Source organism: Camarhynchus parvulus, chromosome 1A, assembly GCF_901933205.1.
Source record: "Camarhynchus parvulus chromosome 1A, STF_HiC, whole genome shotgun sequence".
In the NCBI taxonomy this organism is placed as follows: domain Eukaryota; kingdom Metazoa; phylum Chordata; class Aves; order Passeriformes; family Thraupidae; genus Camarhynchus; species Camarhynchus parvulus.
The window spans coordinates 13,685,303-13,707,543 of NC_044586.1; the positions used below are offsets into that span (position 1 = coordinate 13,685,303).

The 22,241-nt window shown below is 45.5% G+C and overlaps 1 protein-coding gene across 1 annotated transcript; it reads left to right on the forward strand.

Annotated features, from left to right (window-relative positions):
- On the forward strand, nt 1–22,018 carry SLC37A3 (solute carrier family 37 member 3). The gene is made up of 15 exons (XM_030960695.1): nt 1–371; nt 3,207–3,386; nt 3,475–3,589; nt 5,590–5,682; nt 6,116–6,199; nt 7,355–7,500; nt 8,111–8,207; nt 9,234–9,318; nt 10,371–10,555; nt 12,973–13,114; nt 14,320–14,421; nt 15,939–15,986; nt 16,791–16,942; nt 18,620–18,685; nt 19,497–22,018. The coding sequence occupies exons 2-15, from the start codon at nt 3,286–3,288 to the stop codon at nt 19,587–19,589; spliced, it is 1,509 nt and encodes a 502-aa protein (XP_030816555.1). The 5' UTR covers nt 1–371; nt 3,207–3,285; the 3' UTR covers nt 19,590–22,018.
- The last annotated feature ends 223 nt before the right edge of the window (nt 22,019–22,241 follow it).

The following is a 22,241-nucleotide window of genomic DNA, read 5'->3' on the forward strand; positions in this document are numbered from 1 at the left end:
GCGCCGCGCACGGAACGCGGGGCCGGGCACGGAACGCGAGGCCGGGCGGCTCCCCGGGCGTGAGGCGGCGGTGGCGGAGCCGGGCCCTGCCCTGCGCTGCCCGCTCGGCTCCGCTCCCCGCCCCGCCGAGGACGTGGCCGCAGCGCCCGGAGGGAGCCGCGTCCTGCTCCTCGCCCCCTCCTCGGGCTGGGCTGGGCTGGGATGCGCTGCGGTGCCGGGCGGGAGCGCGGCCCGGGCCTCCCCGGCAGCTCGGAGCGCTCTCGGAGCATTCGGGTGCTCGGGGCGGCCCCTTGTCCTCCCTCCCGGAGAGCACCCGGCCGGGCATCCGCGGTGACACACGGTCTGCTTGTGCCGGCTGCCGAGGGCACTCGGTGGGTTTGCGGCTGTGCCGCTGTTCTTCTGTCTTTTTGGAAAAATGGCATAGGAGTGTGGGAGGCTGTTGGTTTGGGTTTTGATGGGGTTTTATTTGGTTTTTTTAAATTTTTATTATTTTGAAGAAAAAATTCTTTCGTTTGTTCTGCGCTTTGGAATGTTAAGGCTGCGCTTTCCTGCCGGCTTTGGAGGGCAGTAGGGTAGCATTAAGGGTGTTTATTTTGAACTTAAGGTGTCTTATTTTGCCTTTAAGTGAAAGGATAAGGCAGAACACCGAGGAGAGCTTAACAAATAAGGGTGGAAGCCTATCAAAAGCTTACTCAGAATACCGGCTGGCTGTGGGTAAATAGTGCTGAATAGTTTTATGAGGCAGTCTAACACTCTAAAAGCACTCCTCTTCCTTTCTTAAAGGCACGCGCTTCACTGCCTTGAGTTCTGTGGGTCATCCTGCTGCTGAGTTTTTGCTCTTCCTCCGCCACAAAGTTACTGTGATGTTATCACATTAATTAGAAGATTAACTTTAAAGAAAAAAACTGGTTGCAGACTTTTCTAGCCTAAGAAGAATGCCGGTTTTGAATATAGAAAGGGCAGGATGAGATAGAGGGAAAACAAAATCTTTCGTGGTTATCTCTACGCTGTGAAAGTGTCCTGTGCCAGAAAGCCTAGAAAGAAGACCTGAGATTGGGGAGCTCCGAGGAACAGATTGTTTCGATAGCAAATGCTGTTTAAAAAAAATCAGGTGACTTTAAGGTCAAACCAGGTCTTAGCTTTAAAAGGACTCAGTATCTTGGACAAATAAGATCTACGTTTGCGTGTGTTGACATGAAGCAAGTAGTAAATCTTGTGCTTTGGGCTGCAAACTGATTACCCAAGGAAGGAACTTTTCCCCACAGCGTTGCACAACTGGCAGTGTTTTGCTTTCCTGGGGACAGCTCTGTTATCTGCCTGGTGGGAGGGGAGGGAGAGCCAAGGAACCTTTTGTGATTGACCAGCAGACCGTGTGGCTCACAGCCTGTAAGGACCAGGGAGCTGGGAAACTGGAGTGCCTTGGCTTCCCTTCTCAGCGCAGCTTGTGTGGGGACAGCCCGGGGCTGTAGGGTTACTGCTGCACTGTGGTGCTGGCGTGGGTGCTGAGTCTTCATTCACTGGTGCTGGGACCTCAAGTCAAGGTAGCATCAAGACTGCAAAGTTGCCTCTTCAGGGCTAGTCTGGCCTTCCCACAGCTCCAGCTGTAGGCACTTTTCTTTCCTCTGTGTGAACCCAAGCAGTCTAGACACGTGTCCCTACAAGGAGGTGCTGTGTGCCAGCTGGAGCAGTGGCAGTGTGGCCCAAGAGCTCCTGGGCTGTGTGGAAGCAGATGGTGCCAGGTCTTGTACAGACTCACTGCATTTGCCCTGGATGAGAATGGAGGTGTTGAGGCGTGGTGTAGGATAAATATGACTCTGGTGTCTCAAAGCTGTCATAGCTGGGTCCCTGTTACTCAGAGGATCTCCGTGCCATGCTCTGTTTTGGAGGTCAGATGTGATGTCAATTTTCACAGTGGTTCACATATCCAGCAGTAGCTGGACATTGCTGTTGGTCAGGCATGTGTCACCACTGAGAGAACAGGGAAGGGAGACTGCCTGCAGTGAAAGGTGTCTTGATGAAAGCTTTCAAAGGAGGAATGGAAAGTCTGTGTGAAATAAAGAGTTTTCAGCAGCAGAAATTTGGATGAGAGATTGTCTGGGCGATGACTTCTACTTTCTCCAGGTGAAGTTATAAAGCTGAACATGGAAAGAGTTCTGTCAGATGTGCAAATAATTACAAACAGCACCTGTGGATACAAAACGACTCAAAGGCATTATATTCTGTCTTATTTTTGTGCTGATCCTCTGGGGGAACAGGGGTGGTGCTTTAGTTTACCTCTCCTCAGCATTCAGAGTGTTTGTGGTGTTGGCATGTCTTCTGAAATGTGTGGAGAGAGATTCATCCTCTCACTGCCCAGTGGGGCTGTTTCCCAAAACCTGTTAGCAAGCATCATCCCTTGGCCATACCAGCACAGCTGGGGCATTGGAGTGGTGTGACATGGAGCAGCAGGAGGAAACTGTGTGTCTGTGATGGCCTTCCCTCAGTACTGATAGTTCCTGCTTGTCTTGAGGTTGAGGCAGGTGTCACCCATGCCCTACACCCATGTCCTGTAGGGACAGGAAGGTGTGGCTTGTTGTGTGCTGTACTAATGAGTTAGGGACTGCTGGAGCTGTAATGTCAGGCTTGAGAATAAACAGGAAAGGATTCCAGCTGTTGGATTTCAGCACTGTCCTCACAGCTACTTCCTTTCTTCCATCTATGCAAGTCCACTCTTGGGCATATTCCTTCAACAACATCGTGATGAGGCAGTCAGATCCCTTCAAAACCCTTCTCCAGCCATAGCCAAATGCTGCTCTTGTGGCTTCATCACCTGTCTGTGTCCAGCCAGGTAGCAGCAGAAAGCTCTAATTTATGGTCCCTCTGTAGTGCACCATGTGTGTAAATGGTGCACAATGGTCTGTAATGGGGGAATGCTGGAAATTGGTAGATCAGGGGGTGTTCCTTTGATCCTGGGCACTGAAGAGGCATCTGCTAGGAGAGAACCAAAAAAGAAGTGCCATGAGGGTACTGGGAGAATGGGAATAACAAGAACCTGAGTAATGTACAAGGGATGAATGCGTAGTGGTGTGAAACAAGTTGGAAAGGCGTGGCATGGAGTTGTTCCATCTGGATTCGAGCTGTTTGGGGAGCAGAGCTGTACTTCATACGCATGTTTTAATTCAAATTGGTTTTCTCTTCTCCTCCCTTCCCATCTTTTTCTGTTTAAGGGAGAAGAAGAATGACTTAATCACCATCCAGCCCTTGAGGCCAAGGCAGGAGCAGGGCTAGGGCTGCCAGGAACAGAACATGGCTGTGCCTGGAGGCTTACGGAGGCAGCCTGCCAACAGAGGCCTCGTGTCCCACTGCACCCACCATCACGTTGTTGTGTTCCTGCTGACCTTCTTCAGGTAGGCTGAGTGCTCAGAGATTTGTATTTCCACTCTTTCTCCAGAGGAGATTGGGCCAACCTGTGTCTGTCTGTGTGTTTCCTGGCAGTTATTCCCTGCTCCATGCCTCCAGAAAAACATTCAGTAATGTCAAAGTCAGCATTTCCAGCCAGTGGACTCCCTTCCCCCAAAACAGCACGGCCCCCGAGCTTCAGCCATATGAGGTAAGGACACCAGGGAGAAGGGAGTGCTAGGAAGGGTGGGCAGCTGCCAGTGGGCTGAGCCTGTGGGGCTGAAGAAACCCCTTTAGGTGTTCCTCACTTCTCAGAATGGGAGTGGAAGCTTCAGGTGTTGGCATTGTAGCTTTATGGATCACCAGGCGATGCTGAAAGCTTCCCTGGTGGTGCCCAGAGAGAAACTTCTCAAGAAGCTGCAGTGTTCCAGTGGAAAAGGGGCCCCAGAAGAGTCTGCAGTGGAGGGAGGAGGGGGAAGGGGAACTTCCTCTGAAGGGTTGGAGGCAATAAACCAAAGCAGTTAATGGGCTTACAGAGAGTCCTGTGAAATCCTGGCTGTGCTTTCTCTGGGGCAGTGGTGCTGCTGCCACCCAGGAGAGAAGAGAGCTGTCTGACAGTGCTAGCTGTTTATCCTAAATTGATGGTGAAGAATGACATTTTATCTTGCATCTGAAAGGCCTGGTTTCCATGCTGAACATCCAGTACCCCTTGTCTGTGAAATCCTGGTTTCAGTTAAAGCAGTGGGAGTTTTGGCAGTGCTTGCTTGCAGGAAAGGAAGTTTTAAGCTGCTTGGTTCTCATAAATGGGAAGGCAAGAACTACCTCCTGGTTCCTACCATGGGGTTTTTAGGGCTTTTTTTTTTGTAGTGCTTTGTCCTGATGCTTTTGAGAAGTAGAAGAAATCTCACATCAAAAGCTTGGTCACAGGCCATGAGATCTATTAGGGCTGGGAGTTCCAAGTCATCTGCTGGAGCATTGCCTACCTTAGAAATCATTGGTTATTTGAATGTTTGACAGAAGGAATAGAAGGATGACACTTCTTGTGATAAGTGAAAACAGTACATTTGGCTTGTAATGTGTTCAGGATTTTATAGTATGGCCAAAAGGAATGAGCATCTCAGGAATGATAAAATGAAATGTAAGGTGTTTGCATTTAGTTCTTTACTAACATTCAAACAACCACTATGTTTTGGAAGCTGTTTTGATTTTTTTTTTTAATATATAGATGGTTTGGTGTTTGCTGGATTTTGAGATGCATGTGTCTGATCAAGAAAAATGGTCAAACTGATCCTTTAGTTATCAATTTATGTTACATCTGTTAAACTAAGTGGATGTGTGATTGGCATTTCTGTACAGAATGTTCTCCTGGAGAGGTAGAATCAAGCTGAAACTGATAATATTTGAGTTAGGCACGTCTCCGGGTTGGGCTTGGGTTGGGTTTGTTTGTTTTCTAATGGAGGCATGGTAGGAAGGGAAGAAAACTTTGTTCTGGTTCACTTCATTAATTCTTCAAATTATCATCAAAGCGTGCTATTTTTTTTTTTATCTGATGTCATTAATCTTTCTTTGGGGACAAGTGAGACTTTTTCCCTTTTTTTGATCATATTGAAACTAAAGTGAAACTCAGGGTAAGCACAAAACCCAACAACATTAGTGATGACTGGAGTTTGTTGTAAATAGTTTCCAACCAGTATATTTCTTCCCCTTGTTGCTTTTGTGTTCTTTCTTTTCTGTTTGTTTTCTGTCATTTCTTATTTTGGCTGCTGCCACAAATACTTTAAGGGAATTATTCATTTAGTGAAGACAGCAAGAGAAGTACAGAAGAGATGATGTACATAAACCAGAATATGCCTTTATTGTATTATTCATTAAAATGCTCATCAGTGTTTCAGAGTAAGAAGCTGTCTAACAGTTGCATGCTTGTTAGAAGTAGGGCTTGTTTTGCCACTCATTTGTCTTGATCCAGGTGAAAGAGCATTTCTCAGTTCTGGTTTACTAACTTGGATTTTAGAAGTGAAGCAAAGTGTCAGTGGATATTTTCTGCCAGAAGATAATGCCAGAATTGTTCCTGATTTGATAACTAAAGTGTTGGAGAAATGGGAGCTTGCTTTGGCCAGATGCTGTTCTGCTTTGGAGCTGGGGTTTCCATTGAAAAAGAGTAGAATGAGCTATGCCTCTCCTCGTTTACCTGTCCTAATTTTCCCTCTGTAGCTCTGGAACAGCAGCCATTTATTTCAAAATGCAGAAGAAGCAACTCTATTCCTGGGAACATTGGACACCATCTTTTTGTTTTCCTATGCTGTGGTGAGTAAAACCGACCCCAAGCTGCTCAGCTTTGCTTGACTCTTGTTGGGAAGTTCACACCCACAATAAAAAGCTTAGTTCAGAGGCAAACCTCTTTCAGTTTGCTAGTTCTGCCCATGCCTGTCAGCCATGTGAAGATGCTTGTTAGCAAACACAAGGGAAATACTATCACTTCAGAATTTCTTACACCCTGTCACTGGGGAGGACTAGTTCTGTCTCTCCAAGAGTTCCCAGCTGAATTCTTTTAAACAAGAAGTGTAATGAGCAGCTACAAGCAGGGTTTCTTTGGTGGCAGGAGAAGTGGTTAGAATCAAACTGTATGTTGATGTAGCAGCAGTGTTTGGATTAGTATGGCCTTTCTACGTGCTTTTAATTCTTACAGCTGTAAGGTGCAGATCCTCTGGCTTTATTTAATGCTGTGGTTTGTTCTCAGGGTCTCTTTGTCAGTGGCATAGTTGGGGACCGCCTGAATTTACGCTGGGTTTTGTCTTTTGGCATGTGCTCCTCTGCTCTGGTGGTAAGTTGGAACATAGTAGTGGGATTTAAAAATCTGCCTTAGGGTTTCTGGGTAGGGTTTTGCTGCAGAGGAGAAGAGGCTGTGTTTCTGTGTGAATCTGCTCGTGAGCTGTAGCTGTACCTCAGTGGTCTCAAAGCCTGCAGCTCTGACTTGGTGTGGGATGCATGAACTGCACTGCCTAAAGCATGAGGCATAGATGACTCTCCCCTTCCTGAAATGTCAAGCTCTGGACACTCTGTCAGAAGGAAATTCGTGAGTTTGAGACACTGTCTAGAGACTTGATGAACAGCTTTTGTTCAAGATTAGTGTACTTGGGCTTTTGGGGACTGTTTTGTGGTATAACTAAATCTCTTAGACCGTGTATGTTATTGAGGCTTTTGTTTCCAAACACAATCTTTGCTCTGTTCTTTAAAGGACATCCTAACAATACCAGGCACTCATTTACTTTTTTTTATATAATTGCCAGGAGGGTATGTGTCAAAAAAAATGTCTGCTTAAAACAAAAGGTGCTTTGTGTTCAAGTTCAAGCCACTTCAGATAAGTGTAAATCAGTTTTATCTCGTGGTTTTCTGGTTATTAAAGTAGTGGAAAAATGTGTGGAGTGTTTGTTTTACCAGTGGCTACAAACTCCACTGTGGCCTGTTGGGCTCTGCAGACACATGACTGAAGTGTGCATCACGCACCCTGTGCCACAATGTGTGTTTATTTTGGGTTAGAGAACTTGGTCATTTGAGAGCTGGCTGTAGTATTTGTGTTAAATTTGGTGAAGATACGTGACCCGTGAGGGCTCTGTGTTTGCAGAGAGCCTCAGGGATTAGCATGTCAGTACAACAGCAGATCAAGAGGCTACTGTATTTTTAGTGTTGGCATTGAAACTATTTGTGTCTTCCTTCTCTTCTTCTGTTATAAGTGTGCAAAAGTCTTTTGGAGAGGAAGTGCCATGACAGCTCGTTTGTCTGGAGTCAGAGCTGTGCTGGCTCAGCAGAGGGTGCTGTGAGCCCTGTGCTGTGTCTCAAACAACGCCAGCCTGGCCTCTGCCCTGGCCCCTGCACAGCTCCCTGAAAGCTTGTTCCGTTTTTTTAGGGCCCCACTCCTGCTTGTCTTTCAGCAGTAGCCTCAGGGTGTCTTCTCTGTTTTCCCCCTGCTCTCCTCTAGGTGTTCTCCTTTGGCACACTCACAGAATGGTTGCATTTCTACAACAAGTGGTTCTACTGCTGTCTCTGGGTTGTGAATGGTTTGCTGCAGTCCACTGGCTGGCCCTGTGTGGTTGCTGTCATGGGAAATTGGTTTGGAAAAGCTGGGTAAGTTGAGTTTTCTTCAGTGACTCACTTATCTGACATGCTGAGTAACAGATTGAGCTGAAATTCTCAAACCAGAAAGGCCAACTGTTGGATCATAATTAAAATTAGGTAGGATGAAATATGCCTTACTTGTTACATTCTCTCTTTCACTTTTTTGTGGAGCCACAGAACAGCCTGGTGTGAGCACAACTGTGTGTGTTAAAAGCATAGGTTGAAACTTCAAAAATCCCATAGTGTAGAGTGACTGAATTTTAATTTTCTTACCACTGAAAAACCTGCTTCTATCTACTTAAAGGGGCTAATGATAACTGAGTTATCCCAGGCTCTACTCTCACTTTGGGATATTGCAGATGAGCTCTAGTCATTGAAACCTTGTTTCCAGCTCACTCTCCTTTAGCACAGATGTTTCAGGCTTCCTGGCTTATCTATTTGGCACCTCCAAGTTGTTATGTGTTTTGTTTTAAATGAACTTTGAGCTCCTTTGAAGTGAAAAGAAAATGGTGTAACTTTATTCATAAGTTAAAGTTCACTTGAATGTTTTGTTTTTGTCTTGTTCTTAATGTCATCTGTCCTTGCATTGTCTGTTTCAAATCTTCTTTCCCTTCTGCAGGAGAGGTTTTGTCTTTGGACTCTGGAGTGCCTGTGCATCTGTGGGAAATATCCTTGGAGCATTCCTTGCTTCCTGTGTTCTCAAGTATGGCTATGAGGTAGGTATTGCTGCCTGGCTTCTAGCTACACCTGCATGAATGGGACACTGCTTTTTTATCCTGTCTTTGAGAGATAACAGCCTCATGTATCCAATTTCATCTTCCTGAATTCTGTGGGGGCAGAACAGAAAGGCTCCTCCTTTCCTGACCCTTCCAAGCTGGGAGAAATGAGCCCAAGACTCCTATGTAAAAGGGACTGATGATATTAAGGTATAAGTGTCACATTATACCTTCTTCTGATTTTGGGTGGCTTCAAGTGCTCTTCAGAGTCACCCATCACAGGTTCTGAGCTGACTGGAGTCCCTGGAGCAGGAAGGGCATGGAGGCATAGCTGCTGTGACTGGGAAGAGGCCAGGCTGTTGTGTAACAGTGGACAACTGAGCATTGGGAATGGGAGTGACCCAGCACATCTCATAGCATGGGGCCTCTGAGGACAGCCTGGCAGAGCTGAGCTGGTCACTCTGGATGAGAAGGCTTAGAGCACCAAGAGCAGCCTTCCAAAGCCTGGGAGAAAATTGCTGAGAAGTCAGAGCCAGACTCTTTCCAGGACTATGCTTTGAGAGGGCAAAAAAGCAGTGGGTGTAAAGTGAAGCAGAAATGGTTCCATTTGGATGTTTGGAAAACCATTTTCCTGTGATGTATCTTAAGCATTGGAACAAGAGGACAGAACCTGGAGGATCTGTCTTTGGAGGATTTCAAGAATCTGATCAAGACTCCGAGCAACCTTGTCTGAATTTGGTGCTTGACTCTTTGAGCAGTCCCTTCCAATAGAGCTGGATCTCTGGTTGTGTTGGCTCAGCTCCTTCCTCACTGCTGTCACCTCAGTACAGATAAGCCTAGGTAGGACCCAGTCTGTTCAGGAGATGCAGAGGTCACTTGTTTCCAGGTGTCATGGATGCAGTCTGGCTTGTTGCAGCTGTGTTTGCTCTCTCATGAGGTTGGAGTGTAAAGAAACCCTCATTAGAGAGGGAGGTGCGTGTGGCTGAAAGTGCTTTAAAAAAGAATGTTTTATTTATTTCTGCTCAGTATGCTTTCCTGGTGACGGCCTCCGTGCAGTTTGCTGGAGGAGTCATTGTGTTCTTCGGGCTCCTGACGTCGCCGAAGGAAGTGGGTGAGTGGAAGAGCTGTGCTATTTCAGTACCTTCAGGAGAGCAGATCTGCAGCTTCCCATGGAGTGCTGCTCATTCTGACAGCATTTATCCTCAAGGCTCTTGGCAAATGGTGCTGCACCTTAGTGCATTTAATGGAGCAAATGCTTTACTTGCCAAGATCACACTAAATGCTACCATGTGTCACGTGAATAGGGTCTGGATGTTTTTTAAAGCGAAATAAAACAGCCTGGCTCTAACATCTCTACTAAATATGCCTAATTCTCCTACTTATCAGTTTTTCTTCGCATGAAACATCAGTATTTGTTAACGAAACAGCAGGCAAACTGATAACTGGCTATTGTAGGACAAAACTATGGCAAGCCTTAAGTGTGCAATAGGAAGGGAAAGTAACTTTGGTCTGCAGGTCTCCCACAGCCAGATAAATAACTTTTGGGTTGGATATGTTTCTTCTCTGAGAAGGTGGTAGGCAAGTCAGAGTGCAACAGGGAAACAAAAGAACTTTGAGGCTTTGACAGGGCTGTGGAGGAGGTTTCCCAGGTGCCTGCAAAGGCTGTAAAGTTGGGAGCTCTAAAGCTGCCATAAAGTGTGCTCGTAAGAAGGGCAAGGAAGCACAATGCAGTTCCCAGGCCTTCCATTCCAGCAGAGGCATTAACAGCAGCAGGTGTCTGAGGCCCTGCTGCTGCTCTCAGCCTCCACGCTCAAGGGAGGTGGCACCCAGGGCCAGGCTGAGGATCCCAAGCCCTCAATAAGGGGGGAAGTGCACTAATTTGTTGTGTCTTCCAACTAATGGCCAGACACTCAGAGCAGACAAAGCGACGCCAGGATCACACAGTACTTTCAAGAGCCCTAGAAGACAAAGGGTAGAAACTGGCGGCACTGCAGAACACCATCTAGAAGAGTTACTAAGCCAAAGGAGGATGGAGGTATGGGAGAGCAAGGGAACTGCTGGAAGGTAGAATTGCTTAAAAGAAGTGAGCATAGCTTTAGAGTGGGGAGAGGGTAAACAGACTGTGGTCCGTTTTTCCTGTTGCTTATTCCTTGTAAAACTTAGGCCTCCCTGAGCTTGGAGCAGAGGAAGATGAAGCCAGTGTGGAAGAAGATGCCAACAGACCCCTAATGGGCAGTGATGATGTAGATGATGATGACCAGAATTACTCCATTCAAGCAACTGACAATGACAACCAGCCCAAGGCCATTGGCTTTTTCCAGGCTTGTTGCCTTCCTGGTGTAGTACTGGTGAGGACACAGATTGTTAAGTAAGAGCTGACTTAACTGTTGAACATAAAGCTGTCTTTTTGTGTTGTCAGGATTTGTACACATCATTGTTAATATGCTGACCATATGTTGTAGTGGTTGGCATCTGATGTCTCATGCTGTTAAAATGTTGGGGTTGGGCCTGCTATCCTTGTGTACATGGATGATGCCGTCTGGATGTGTGGTGTGTGTTGCTCTTCCCATCCTGCTTCATTGAGTACCTGTAATGAGCCAGTGAAGTGCAGCAGAGATCCTGCCCTTCCTGCTGTGAATTTGCAAGGGAGGCCATGGCCAAAGGTGGCTATAGGATGCTTCCTTGGTAAGGTAGATGCCTGCTCTGAGGAGTGGGGTTCTCATTCCTAACTGAGCATCACACAGAGCTCTGTGGCACTGATTCTGAGATTTGGAGTTTTTTAGTTATCTTAAAGCAGAAAGCTGGCCTGAAAAGCCTGAATCAGCATGATGTAACATCTGGCAAAGTGTGCAGGGTTTTTTATGAGCAACAGGAAACAAGGTCTGGTGATGCAGTTTCCACATATCCTTGTCCTGTCCCTTGAAAACTTGTGCTTGTGTATCAACAGTATTGCCCAATTCATGTTCAGCTGAAAAGTTAACCTGTCATTAAAAAACAGTGTTACACTTCTGCAGCAGGACACACATTCTGTGTGCCCCCTGAATACTAGAACCAGTATGAGAAGGGGGCAGAGTGGCTGCTCAGCAGAGCAGTGGGAACTGCCTGGATTTGCCATGGAGCAGAACTACTGAATGGGCTGAAGTGTTGTCAGGTACCCTTGATGAGCAAGGCAGTTGGCTGTTGTGATTAATGCAACAGAAAATCTGGAAGGGATGGGTGCATTGTCAGTGTGCTGAGTGCAGGACAGCCACAGTCCTGTTGGTAAAGCTGCAGTTGAGGAATGGCAAAAGAAAGCAAACCCATTGTGAGTTCTTTCCTACTCTGGATAAATGCCTCACACAAAATGTTAGTCTTGGTGTCTGCCTCAGTTGATGTGTGACTTTTTTCACTGGCCTGAGCTGAAGGAGATGGCAGCACCTGAGGCTGCTTGCTGTGAACTTTGGGTTTTGGGGACACGTTCCATGCCCTAATCCAGCAACCTGAGCACGTCTGAGTCACGAGTTTTATCTGATGTCAGCTTAGTGCCCAGCCAAACAGGGGTACTATGTCAGACTGGGGAGAGACCAAATACTGAGAGAATCTCTAAAGCCTTGTCAAGATTCTACAAAGAAATTATTTGACATGTTTTTTCTGTAGCTCCTCTCATCTCCTGCTGAGTGATGCAGTGGAAGAGTTTTAGTACAGACAGCTTTCCCCTGAGCCTCTAGGAATTCAATGTTTAATCACTCAGACAATCTGGTAGACAGTTTCTTAGTGTGTTGTAATAAATATCATTTTGCACAGTGCACTTTTCACACCCAGAGGCAGGAATACCCTACCAAACATACCCATGTCTTCCATGTATAGTGGAAATTAGTTTGTGCCTTGTGAGAGTGAAAAAGCCTTAATAATACAGCTAAGAAGTCTGTATCTATTAAAATAATATAAATTCAGTAGAGATGATTTTGTGGAATTTAATATATTAAAAAATCTACTTTTTGAAATTCAAAGTCAAGTGTCCATATGCACAGAGCCTCAAAGGCTGTGCTTTAACATCTTCATCCTTGTTTGCCTTTTCCAATGGGTTCCTTGAACTACTGTCTTTACTGAGGTAGGGTGACCTGTCCCTCTGCATGCTGGGCCAGCAGCCCCTGAGAACTAATCTCTGCCACATACATGAAGGCTCTGTAGGAAGAGGTCTGCTAGCTAAGGACAAATTGAGCCCAGCAACCAAAAGAAAGTTGTCTCAGCTGTTGGGTTTGGAAGCCTGTGCTCAGCTTTGGCCAAACCTTTCATCCCCTGTCCTGGAATACCTGCCTGGGGATTATGAGTGAAGCTTTCTCTTCTGGTGCTGTAAGCAGATGAGCCTTCTGAGCAGCACAGGATAGAGGAACCACTTCACATAACTTTTCTCAGCATGATGCACAGATGACTAAATCTCAAGCTTGTTTTGTGTCATGTGGCTGGCTCCCTTCTCTTCAGAAGGTGAATTAAATTTTCTTCGTTTTTTGAAGCCTAGTGTCATTTCCTCTCAAGATTGCACTGAAAGTGCATTAACCCATTGCATTCAATGATAAAAAAATAACCTTCTTGACAATGATTTTTGTATTCCTGGGTTCCCTTTGATGTTCAGCATTAAACTTTCATGATGCTGCCTTCTTACATGAAATTCAGAAGTGCTTTTCCCTGAAAGCTTTAGCTGGATCCAGAGCTTTATGGAAATAAGCAGAAATGCTGTTTGCATTTCTCAAGTGCTAACTGCTCTCTGGCCCTCTCTTTGTTCCAGTACTCCTTGGCCTATGCCTGCTTGAAGCTGGTGAATTACTCATTCTTCTTCTGGCTGCCCTTCTACCTCAGCAGCAACTTTGGATGGAAAGAAGCAGAAGCTGACCAACTCTCAATCTGGTATGATGTGGGAGGAATCATAGGTGAGTGAGCAGAGGAGTGACACCTTCTTGCAGCTGCCTCCCCAGTGTTTGAGAATGAGAGACAGTGAATGCAGCCAGAGCAGTTCTGTTCAGTGGGACCTAGCTGGTCACTTAATGTGGGAAAAGTGTAGGTTTGTATGTGGCTGCTTGGCTTATCTTTTTTTCCTTAAACACAAAGTATAAGACCCCCTAAAGAGTTAACATATAACTGAAGGGCACTGTCGTACCCTTGAAAATTACCCCCAGCTGGCATTTTTCTTCACTGACTAGGACTTGTTGAAAAGTTCTTAGTACAAAATGGGGCCCCTACTTGCTACTTCCTTTCTGACAGGTACCCTTGGGGAAGATTTAGATCTGGACTTGGTGGGTTCTCTACTGTCCTGTCTGTCCTGTGTTTCTAAGGACAGACTCATTGCAGATCTCAGGAGAGCAGGCACCAACTGTGTTCAGAAATTAAACCTAATTGCTTTTATTTCTGCTGGATGCAAAACCTGACCTGGTTCTTCCAGAATCAAGAGTATATTCTGTATATGTGTTTGGACTTCCACTCTCCTGTGCTCAAGTTCTAGCTTTATTCCTTTGTCCAGTTAGCTTTAATAGACATCCTTGTTTGGGTCCATTCAGGGTCTGGTTTTGCCTCTGTGGCATTTTCTGCACTAGGCTTTCTCAGCATTCTGGCTTTTACCAGCAGAGCAGTTCCTGCAGAGGTACCAATGGTGCATAAAATGATTTTTATTGGCATTTGTTGCATTCAGTTGCACCTGCCCATGGTAGGTGAGACAGCAGAGAATGTGAGGCCCCTGTGTGATAATGTTTTCCCTGTGAGAAAGAGCTGCCTTTTCTTGCACTTTCAGTTAAAGGAGCCAGCCATAGCATTCAGCTTGCTTAATCCAGGGTTGTGGTGGTCCTAGAGCTGTGGTGGTCCTGTAGGGGAAGAGAAAGGAAAGTAGGAGCATTGGCTAGTGGCATGCCAGAAAATAAAAGAAGCAATAAACTCCCAGTAAAGCAGTATGAGTAGTTTTCTCTACTTTATCTGAGACTTAAATTTACAGTTGTCTCTGTGTCCAGGGCAGTAAGGGCAGGAGGCTTGGCTCAGGATTTTAGAGGGAATGTGTATTGATGAGGAGGCCACTGCACTCAGCGAAACAAGCTTTGTTCAAGGTGTCAGCATCCTGAGCCTGACAGTGAAACTTCTTTTTTACCAGGTGGGACTATCCAGGGCTTGATTTCGGACGTGCTGCAGAAGAGAGCCCCCGTGCTGGCCGTGAGCCTGCTCTTTGCTGTGGGCTCTCTCTTTGGATACAGCCGTGAGTACTCGTGTGCTGCACAGGGATGAGAGGCTCATTCAGTACCTCCTGGAGAGAACCAGAGCACAGCCTGTTCTCATTATGTTTTCTGGTCTTCAAACTGCTTCTGGATCAGAATGGGGCCTTTTGGTCTATTTTGCTAAAGTGTGGCACTGCACAGAAAGAAATCTGTCCTCTGGTTAATTGGGTGGAAATGAATTCTCTGAGTGGCTGGATTTCCCTGTAGTGGTGAGTTATGGTACTGATCCTTCTGGTACTGATCCTTCTCCAGTGTTAGTGAGATTTTTGTCATTGTCATTGTGTCAACACCATAATTGGCAGAGCAAGAAGTCTCAGGTGCATCCCTATACTATGAGGAAAGAGAATCTGTGGACAGATGTGTGCTGCAGTATGTATTCACTGCTCAGAGGCTGGAGAAGCTCTTATACATCACTACTCACACTTCTGAAAATGGTGAAATTGGAGAGTTTCTGCCTCTTTTGTGATAGATATATTTCTTGGTGTCCAGTTTTTGAAAGGAATCTTGGGAAAACAGAGTGTAAGGAGATGGGAAGATGTAATTTCTGTGAAACATCTCTGACACACTTCTAGGGGTGACAGGTTTGTGCTTTCAGACAATGTCCTGTGGTACAGAGTGATTTAACTCACTGGATTCGATTTCACTTCTCTGTGTGTTCCTCCAAAATGGGATGGTGGTCCAGACAGACTTTTATAGAGCACTTTGAGATCTGTGGGCAGAAATTTCTGCCAGATCTGGAAATGAACAGTGGCTTTTGGAAGCATGCAGGCTTACTCAGATGGTCTTGAAGTAAGGTCACTAAGTTATTATCATTGAATAGCAAGGATTGGGGTTGGTAGAGTTTTTGTAGGCTCTTGTGTTAACTCACTGATTTAAAAAGTGAATTGGAAGTAAACATGAAATTACTGCTGATGAAGTTTGTGACTAGGTAGCAGAGCAGCCAGAGCCCCAGGTGCCTTGTACTTAGCTCAAAGTGTGCTGCTGTCCAGGCAGATACAGAAGCCTCAGGTGATCCAAAGTTCCTGCAGTGTGGTAATTCAGCTTCCATCAGCCAAACTGGGAAACCTTATTGTGCCCATAGCATGTTGCACATAAGAGTGATAATGGCCTGAGAATATGTGAAGAGGGTGCACCTTGCCTTGTGCAGTAACTCACCATGTGTGGGCCCTGACGGGAAGGGAGTGAGGAATTCAGGTGTTGCCTGGAACTGAGATACCAGGGAAAACTGTCTGAAAGGCACGGAGGGGCTGTAGTGGAAAACTAGCAACATGTACACATGCTGCTGGAGAGGCAAGGGGAGCCTGTAGGTGTTCAGGCATGGCTTTGTAAGGGGGAATTTGTGTTTTAGAAAATGTAGGAAGAGTGAAAGGGCTGATTCAAGCGCTGAATACTTTGTGATGAGAGAGTTTGAGCTGAGTCTGACTTCTCCAGAGAGATAAATGAAGGATTCTCTTACTATTCAAGTTTTATTTACACTCACCTGGTCTTTCTCCTGCAGGTTCCCCAAACAGCAAACCTATCAATGCTGTGATCATGGCAATTACAGGTAACTTCTCAAAATCCACTGTTATGCTGGTAGAAGCGTAAATTCATTGCAGACCAATCAGTAACACCAGCCAGGTGGTGGTAAGGTGTTTGTGTGTGCTGCCATCTCTGCTGGTTTTGCAGAAAGAGTGAAAACTGGGCCCCAGTTTCTGTCACCTTTGGAAAAGAGCTGTAGGAAAACTGCCTTACAGAGGGAGGTATAGAATATAGACTGTATAGAATCATGGCCTGGAGCTGAGGGGATCTGTCTTGGCTCAGTATGATGGAGGTGGATTTATGCCAAAATACCTAGCAGTGATCTGGTATCTGAGGAAGTGGGGATATGGCAGAGTCATGAGCTGCAGCTCAAACTTGAGGGTGTTTGTCAGAATCCAAAATACCCTGTGTGCTGGGAGAGGTCACAAGCTCTTTGTGCTACCACACATACTGTGCTGTGTTATGGAATTAGGCCTGCATGAATAGAGCCTTTCTTTCCAAACACCCTTATTTCAGAACTCTCTGTCCTGTTGTTGTGGGTATTGTTTTTTGCCTTCCATCTCTTCCATAAACCCCTGGAGACTGAGGGTGTCCATGCTAATTAAAATGTTCTTGTTAGCTATTTCTGTGTGACTCCTCCAGATATTCAGGATTCCATGACTGTGTGTTTCAGGTACCCCTCTACCTGCAGTTTGTCTCTGAGCACTGTCCCTAGACTTAATTCTTGTCCTGAGCTTTCATGGTAGAAAATCTGTGTTTTGAAGATGTTTTGTTGAGAATCTATGTGAGTATTTGTTTTGCACCAAGGCTGTTTTCTTGTCACTTCCAGGATTTTTCATCGGAGGCCCTTCTAACATGATCAGTTCTGCAATTTCTGCTGACCTGGGGCGTCAGGATCTGGTGAAAGGCAGCAGCGAGGCTCTGGCGACAGTCACAGGAATTGTGGATGGAACAGGCAGTATTGGTGCTGCCGTGGGCCAGGTGAGGCTGCCAAGGAAAAGAGAGGTCTGGGGAAGGAGGAAAAGTGTCTGTTGTGGTTACAGATGTTGGTGCACTCCTCAATCTGAATTGTGTTGGTGGAGAAAGAGAGGGTTGGGATTTTTTAAAAAAGAATTACTTGAAAATGGACCAAGGGAACCTGTCTGTTTTAACAAAGTTTCCAGTGGAAACAGTGTAATGAAGAACTAAACTAAGTATTCACAGTGCTAATGTTAAGGCACTTTGGTAATTGAAGTGAATTTTACAGACTTTCAAAGTGTGAAAAAAAGTATTTTGAAGTTCAAGATTTTTTTTGTTTTGAGGTGATAGGCAAACCTTCTCTTACAGAAAAGTGTATCTCTATAACTGAGTAAAACTGGAATACCTATTCTTAATATTACAGTGTTTATGAAGAGATTTAAAATTTGCTCTTATTTGTGCTTTCTCTTTTTATCTGTGGATGTCTTTTACACCTTGTAAACCCAGCCCCACTTGCTCCAGTAGTCCTTACAGTCTGAGAAGTGGAGTGTTGCAGAGGAGGAAGCTGACAGTGTGCCCACTGGGGATGTTTTCTTCTCAAATACAAGTGTTAGCTACGTGAAAGAACGCAGTGATGCTTTGGGGAGGATTCAGTAGAGACATTGGAGCCAGTGTTTTTCCAGGCATCCTCCAGTGGTGGTAAAATACCAAGGATGCAGGCGAGGCTTGCGAGTTTCTTTTCTAGAAAGAGCTTTGGGTTTGTGCTTGCCATTGATTGCCTGATAAATACAATCATTCAGTCACTGTTTGGTAGGATAGATGCTGCTTATCTCCTCTGAACATGGAAAATTACAAGTGCTTTGAGGACGAATATCAGTGCACTGTTACACTCAGTGTTCTTCTGGTATCATCTCAGTGTTTTTGTCTTCCCACACACATACCATCCAAACTCACATCATCATAAAAAGTGGGTCTTTGCTTCTGAGAGATTCCACCTGCCTCCCCTTCCAACACTGCATTTATTCCAGCAGAGACAAGCACGACGTCATTCCGGGGGTGTGTGAGTGACAGCAAATGCACAATGAGCATGTTAGAAATTCACATCCTGTTATGATATACCCAGTGGTGAAGAAGGGAGGCCCTTGTGCAGCATCTGAGTATAAATCTGCTAATAAGAGATATGTTTTCTTGTGTGGCCCAGGCTGCCCATTTGAGCCAGGGTGCAGCTCAGAACAGAGTGTAGTCTCAAGTGTCTTGCCTAGATGAAAGGTTAAGCAATTACTGGTTGCACAGCTCTTGGAAATGTGTCCTGTGTAATTTATAACCCATTCTAGAGCTTTTAGTTCTTCTGAGAGTACTTACATCCACTTATGTCCCAGTGTTCCGTGCAAAAACCTCATATTCAGCAGAGTCAATTTGTCACCCTTTGAAACTGTAGTTCAGTTCTGTCTTTGTGCTGTTCTGAGTTACTGTAAAGCTTCAGGATGGTGTCTCTGCTTTGCTGAAACTGTGGGTTTTGTACAGAAAAAGACTGCTGTCCTGAGTCATCCCTTCTGACAGGAAAAGATCAGTTGGAAGATTTTGTGATCAGCTCTGTGTGGAGTGCCAACAGCCCACAAAGTCTAGAAAATGAAAGTGTCATGCCTGAAAGTCATGTTTATCTTCCCAGTTTGAATAATATTTTTTTTCCTTTTTGTTTAGTATCTAGTGTCTTTGATCCAGGAGAACCTGGGATGGATGTGGGTTTTCTATTTCTTCATTCTAATGGTAAGAAATCACCTTTTTAAAAAATTCTTTTTTTCAAAGCTCAATTTGCCATAGGATGTTTTTGTGGAAACATGAGAACTGTGACTTCTGATACCATTCTCAAAGTGGCCAGTGGTGTGGCTTTGCCTCAGGTTGTCTAAGTCAAATGAGTTCATTTTGCATCCTTTAAAGTCATGTTACCCAACAGGAACTGAGATTGTAGCAGAGACACAAAAGTACTTGCCCAAAAATACCTGTATGCATTTCCTAAATCAAATACTACCTGATTTCCAAGGTGGGGCTTCTCCCTCCTGCATCTCCATGGTACATAGTTCCTAATATTTTCAGAGAGCTGAAGTTAAGCTGCTTGTTTGTTAGGTTTTGAAGATTAGTGGAAAGAGTGGTGAGGGTATTGAAACTAAACTGAAAATGCCTTGGCCCTGTTTTGCTGCTGGGACAGAGAGCTGTTGAGGTCCTGATGGCCTCAGCATCACCACAGTGGTGAACACTGCACAATTTACTTGGTGTTCTCTGCTGGAAGTGCCAGGAGATGTCTTTGCCTCTGTGCTGACAAGGGAGAAGGCCACTTTGGTAACCAGCAGAGGTGGTGAGGAGCAAGGTCCCTGAGGAGCTGCAGAGCTCATCTTTATGAAAAAAGTGATCCTGCCAGCTGAAATTGTATGAGCTCTCCTGCAAGCTCAGCCCTTCCTCTGCTGTGCCACTCTGTCGCTGCTTCTCTAAGCCTGTGTGTTCCTTGGATGCACATTGGAGCAGGGGGACTGCAGCTCTGGTTGCTCTGTGCTCATTGTCCTGGATTTGCTTCTTTCCACAGACGAGTTCCACAATCCTGTTCATTTCACCCTTGATAGTGAGGGAGATCAGGCTGCTGCTGCACGAGCAGCGCCTGCGAATGCTGGCAGAGTGACTTCTGCTCCCTCTGCCTGGACTGCTGTGTGCAACTGACAGCTGGGACACTCATCAAAACTCTGGGAGACTTGTTTGTTACATCCTCCAGGTTTGGACTGGTTCAAAAGGACTCCACAAGACTTGATTGACTTGCCTGTGGTGAGCTCAGTAGTGAAGCACCAAGTACCTGTCCTGAGACCACCTGTGTCACGGAGCTGCTGACCTAAGCCAGACAATCCAAGGGACTGATGGATTGTCCCAGCCTCCCAGACCCTTCCAGCAGTCACACCAGGGTCTTCTGTTGGGTGTCTCATTCCTATACCTTTTCTTATTTATTTCTGGATTGCTGACCAAAGTCAGCTCTTCGAAACTGACGGTTTTTGGGAGGCTGTCTTGCAATGAATCTTGATGCTCTTTTGTGCTGGTGAAATCATACAGTGCAGTTCATGGATAGTCCTAAATTTCAGATCACCTTAGCTTTTAGAAAGGGCAAAAATAATTATTTGGGATTTATGCTGTCCAGTTGTTTAAAAACTGCTGTTGCTAAATCTCTACACAGATGGACCTCTGCTATCTCCCTTCTATTAACTGTTACATATTCCAGTACAGTCACATGAAGAAGTTACCTCTGCATTTGTTTTTAACATTTTAATAACGTTACTAATCTCTGAGAAATGAGATTTCATTTTTTTAAACTGTTGAAGCAGACAAATAGTGTGCAATACTTTATGTAATCTCTGAAATAAGCCTTAATAGGTCCTTTGTGTCTAAAGGATCCTTGAATGGCTTCAGGGATCAGTAATGGGACACAAACACTTTCACTACTTTGTTTATTGAACCTGACCAATACTGACTAAAATGGGTGTGAGGTGACCTTCTGAAGGAAACTGGTGTCACTGACTTCATACTCCTTGGGCAATTGCTCATCTCTAGCAAAGCAGGATCAGAATGGAATTAAAGGAATTTAAGGGACCCGGCTGCTCTCGGAGAGGGGCTGAAGTGTACTTGTGGAGTAGCATTAATGAGCAACTGCTGCTGTTTCCCCTCATGCTCCTGTGGCTATGGCTGCATAGGGGACCTCAAGCTCCAGGGTTTGGAAGCTTGAGTTATACCTTGAAGGGAAAGGTAGATGCAAGTCCGCCTGCAAGCGCTAAAAACAAGTGGCTGTGCTTGCTGTGGTGGTGTTTGAGTGCTTTCCAGTACTCTGGTAAGTGGGGTGACCAACTGACAGCTCTAACATTTATTGGTGATCTTAATGGGATCACTGAGTAACTTCTCAAAAAAATGCTTTCTGTTTATGCCTGGAAATGTTTCATTGTAATTGGTCTGTGTTAACCTGCAGAACATGTGAGCAAACACTCTGTCTAACTAGCTAGTGCCTGGATGGAGGTAGGGAGCAGCAAACGTTGGAGCTGAGATTTGAAACTTTTTAAATGGGAACAGTTGCCTTTTCAAAATGTGCATTGATTTTATTTTTTATTTTTTAATTGATGAATGTCAATTTTTAGTCATGTGTTGATTGTAATGAGTGGAACATCATTAGTGCCTTACGGTTTTACAGTTTTGAATGGTTACTTGGTGGTTGCTGCTTCTGTAGTTATGTCCATGCACAGCTTTGCTTAATGTGGAACTCAGTTGCCCCATTTTATATTTTTTTGAGTCTTTTTCTCTGGGTGGAGGTGATTGTTGCATCTTTTTGTTGACCCTCAAAGTATCTCAGTGCTTGGGAAAATGATGCCATTAAGCTGATATGGGGCCTGAGTCCTGTTCTTGACTCTTCTCATTCCCATTCCAATTTTTGCCTGTATAATTAGAGCAGGAGTCTGAGAATCTATCATCCTGTTCTCAGAATTATGCCCTGGGGTTAGTGTTCACATCCCAAGCTACTCATTAGCCCCTGTACAAATAGAATGAAAACTTCCTGAAACTTAGTTCTAAAATAGATCGTGGCACCGTTTGCCTGAGCCACAGCGTCTGAGAATCTCTGGTTTCAAATTCCAACCTGGATGAACTTTTTGGCTGCCTCTCTGGGCAGCAGATAAACTTCTGATGAAAGGTGGGGTGGGAAAGGGATGTGGCTGGGGTCGAGGGGGAGGAGAAGGCCGGCTCCTGTAACAAATGGTTTCCTGTAAACAGCTCTGTCCCCTCTTGAGAAGTGTCAGCAGTGATGGAGCGCCAAGCCCGGGCTGCCCAGCCGCTGCATCCGAGCGCGTGGTGCTTTGGGACCACCCGCAATTAGTGAGGTGTGCCCAGGGCCTGGGGATTGCTGCTGTGCTTGTCCTGGGTTTGCAGTTCTCTGTATTTCTCCAGGGTGCTCTGAAGGAGAAATGTTTTCAATCTGGTCGTGTCTGAACTGACCTCACATGAATAAACATTCTTTGACTTGATCTGGGCTTGTCCTTCGTGTGCTTTATTCCACTCTCTCTGGTGTGGTTCTGCTGAGCATCCTCCTCTTCCTCCCTTCCTCCTCCTCGCAGGTTTGGCTCTAGCAGCTGCTTTTCACTCAGCTGCTGTGAAGACCTGAGCCCTGACTAATGCTGAAACTAAACCCTCATCCCAGCCTAAAAGAGGACCATGTTCCAGGGCTGCAGTTTGGCACTCTTCCTGTTCAGGCTCACAGGAAGTTTTGTGAGAGTTTCCTAACAGAGATGGTGTAACTAATGGTCCTAAA

What these genes read in the sequence shown, in the direction of transcription:
- SLC37A3 (XM_030960695.1), top strand. Translation starts at nt 3,286, where the DNA reads ATGGCTGTGCCTGGAGGCTTACGGAGGCAGCCTGCCAACAGAGGCCTC. An exon ending in TTCCTGCTGACCTTCTTCAG is followed by an intron (nt 3,387 to 3,474) that starts GTAGGCTGAGTG and finishes GTTTCCTGGCAG; the next exon opens with TTATTCCCTGCTCCATGCCT. An exon ending in TGTGATCATGGCAATTACAG is followed by an intron (nt 15,987 to 16,790) that starts GTAACTTCTCAA and finishes TGTCACTTCCAG; the next exon opens with GATTTTTCATCGGAGGCCCT.